Source organism: Otolemur garnettii, unplaced genomic scaffold (genome assembly GCF_000181295.1).
Source record: "Otolemur garnettii isolate 467f Iridium unplaced genomic scaffold, OtoGar3 scaffold00224, whole genome shotgun sequence".
Lineage (NCBI taxonomy): Eukaryota > Metazoa > Chordata > Mammalia > Primates > Galagidae > Otolemur > Otolemur garnettii.
In genome coordinates this window covers 298,893-302,193 of record NW_003852619.1, presented here as the reverse complement: position 1 = coordinate 302,193, position 3,301 = coordinate 298,893, and the positions used below count along the sequence as shown (strand labels likewise).

Here is a 3,301-nt window from a genome sequence, read left to right as displayed (position 1 = left end):
GAGGTGTTTCACACCCGTAATCCTAGCATTCTGGGAGGCTGAGGCAGTGGATTGCTTGAGTTCACAAGTTTGAGAGCAGCCTGAGCAAGAGCAAGACCCTGTGTCTAATAAAAGAGCTGGGTATTATGGCAGGTGCCTATAGTCCCAGCTACTTGGGAGCTGAATCAAGAGAATCACTTGAGCCCAAGAGCTTGAGGCTGCTGTGAGCTGTGACGCTATGGCACTCTACCAAGGGTGACAAAGTCAGACTCTGCCTCCAAAAAAGGTAAAATACAATAAAAATTAGGGAAAAAAAAAGAAAAAGTTAAAAGGCCCAGCACAGTTGCTCACGCCTATAATCCTAGCACTCTGAGAGGCGTAGGCAGGTGGACTGCTTGAGCTCTGGAGTCTGAGACCAGCCTGAACAAAAGCAAGACCCTATCTCTACTAAAAATAGAAAAACTAGCCAGGCATTGTGATGAGTTCCTATAGTCCCAGATACTTGATAGGCTGGGGCTAGAGGATTTCTTGAACCCAAGAGACTGAGGATGGGGTGAGCTATCATGATGCCATGGCACTCTACCCAGGGTCACAGAGTAAGATTCTGTCTCAAAAAAAAAAAAAAAAAAAGACTAAAATTAAAAATTCTAAAAATAATGAGGGGCAGCTCCTGTGTGGCTCAAAAGAGTAGGGCACTGGAGGTGGCAGGTTCAAGCCCAGGCCCAGCCAAAAACTGCAATAAATAAATAAATAAACGAGTGACTGGCTATTAAATGAATTTAAAAAAATAAAGTAATGAATTAGTTTAGGCCTCAAATTATCATAGTATAACTCTGATAATTTATGCTTTTGATAATATGAACTCAAAAAGAAAACTAAAGAGAGAAAATTATTTTTTTAAGGCAAGCATGTAACAAAGTTTACTTACAAAGAGAAAGATAGGTTTATAGAATAAGAGCAAGATATATAGGCTTACAAAGCAATATGCTTGGGCCATAGACGGTGAACAGGCCCCTTGTCCCAGTAAGGAAAAGACAAAGACAGCAAAAACTAATTTTTTTAAATTTCAGAATAACTAAACCATAATACAGTAATTTTGAGACATTATTTTTTTAAATAAAATGTATATACAAAACAATCATTTAAAATATTAAAGAAAAAAGTCCACATCCTAATCACAACTATATAAAAGCAAACTTTCATAAATGGATAAATGAAGGGGAACTTCATTTGTGAATGAATTTGTGCCTATTGCGTCTGATCTGTAAAACTGGTCAAAGTTCAAACTAACAAGTGTTTTTACATTTTACATGTAAAATTTTTCTTTATTAGGCGCAATTGATACTTTAAACTTTATTTACAAAACCACACATATTTGTTGACAAGTTTTACATTTCAGATTTTATTGATTACAAAAAGCCTAGGTGGTTAGTTCTCAGAAAACCATCTATGTGAACCTATCTTTTTTTTTTTTTTTTGAGATTAGAATCTCACTATGTCGCCCTCGGTACAGTGCTATGGCTTCACAGCTCACAGCAATCTCAAATTCTTGGGCTTAAGTGATTCTCTTGCTTCAGCCTCCCAAGTAGCTAGGACTACAGGGGTCCACCACAACACCCAGCTATTTTTGCTGTTGTTGTTGTCATCATTGTTTAGCTGGCCTGGGGCTGGGTTCAAACCCACCAGCCCCTGTGCATGTGGCCGTCGCCCTAGCCCCTGATCTATGAGTGCCGAGCCGAACCTATCAATGTTAATTCTGTGAAGAACAACTACTCCCTTTAACTTTTATAAACAAAAACTTTATTAATATATATGTTAAGTAGTATATTATTCATCTTTTCAAAACCTTATGAATTTTGTAAAGCCTAAGTGCTTCTATTGTCATGAAATTATACAAAAGAAACATTATTAATGATTGGACAAGGATATCCCTTCAACTTTTTACTATTCTAACAATAAAATGTAATAGACAACAGTGACCAAAATAATTTAATTCACTAAAATGGATGGTGATTATATTAGGTCACTCAATCAAGAGTCCTATATTTTAATGTCAGCTATGTAAATTCAGGGGAAACTGAAACCTCAAAGCCAGGATTTATATCAGCATATTTTCTGACCAAATGTCTTACTTTATGTCATTAAAAAAATAATAAGGCAACAGAAAATTACTCAAGACACAGCTTTAAAGTCTTATGTCTGAATAGACAGACCCCTAGAGTTTTCTAATTTGTTGTCTTTCTTTCTAATTAAGTAGTGTATTTTTAAAATCCCATAAGAAAAATCAGGGCTATACTTTCTATAGCTCATTAAAGTTTTGAATGTACAAATAAATAGGGAAGAAAACCATAAATTATTACCTGCATAGCACTCTTGCCCATTTTAACAACTTCAAACAACATCATGTTTTCAACTCCATTCTGTTGGTGATGACCATTCATTCGGTTTGGACCAGAAGGAGGTTTTCCTCCTCCATTTCCACTTTTACCCTTTTCTCCGGGACCCTTTTTGCCTTTTTTACAAGTCTGCATTGCAAAAAAAATACAAGTTGGTTAAGTTATACCATCATCCTTAAGATTTCAAAACAAATCTATAGCAGAAATAGCCAGGGATAACATGATTATAATATGCTTAAATTTGAATTAAAGGAGAATGCCATCTGCATAGATTATGACAAAATGATAAGGTTCTAACAACCTCTTTGAGGTGTTGGTATTTTTTATTTATACTATCATATATCTCACAAAACATTACCTTTAGAAATATTGTTTCTGCGGACAGACTACACAGGTCCAAATTGCTATTCCTGTGAGCTGAGTGATTTTAAACAAGTTATTTAACTGCACTAGGCTTCAGAGATATTTTTTCTAATAGGGATAAAACCACGCATACCCCATAGGGGTTCTGTGACAATGAAAAGTTAAGTACTTAGCAACATACCCAGCACATAATAAAAGTCATAAAGTATCTTCTATTATCAATGTAAAATGAGAAAATCTATGTTCATAGGAGCTCAATAAATGTTATTTAACCTAAATTTGTTACAAAGATCAAATTGAACAATGACACAAAATCCAGAGTTGAATCAATTTTGAAAAGTAATGTGAAATCACAGCATTAAAAAACTTTCGAATAAGCTCGGCACCTGTGGCTCAAGTGGCTAAGGTGCCAGCCACATATACCTAAGGTGGCGGGTTCAAATCCAGCCCGGGCCCCCCAAACAACAATGATGGCTGCAACCAAAAATTAGCCGGGGCCGTGTGGCGCCTGTGATCCCAGCTATTTGGGAGGCTGAGGCAGGAGACTTCCTTGAGCCCAGGAG

At 36.4% G+C, this 3,301-nt stretch overlaps 1 protein-coding gene across 5 annotated transcripts in view; it reads right to left on the bottom strand.

The window, feature by feature from the left end:
* The window catches only part of STAG2 (stromal antigen 2), a 171,303-nt gene that overhangs the window by 79,999 nt on the left and 88,003 nt on the right, over positions 1-3,301 (bottom strand). For all 5 annotated transcript variants that reach the window (XM_023508121.1, XM_003801894.2, XM_023508120.1 and 2 more), the window contains one exon: positions 2,340-2,504. In XM_023508121.1, the coding sequence (XP_023363889.1) occupies positions 2,340-2,504 (165 nt within the window). The remainder of the gene's footprint in view (positions 1-2,339; positions 2,505-3,301) is intronic.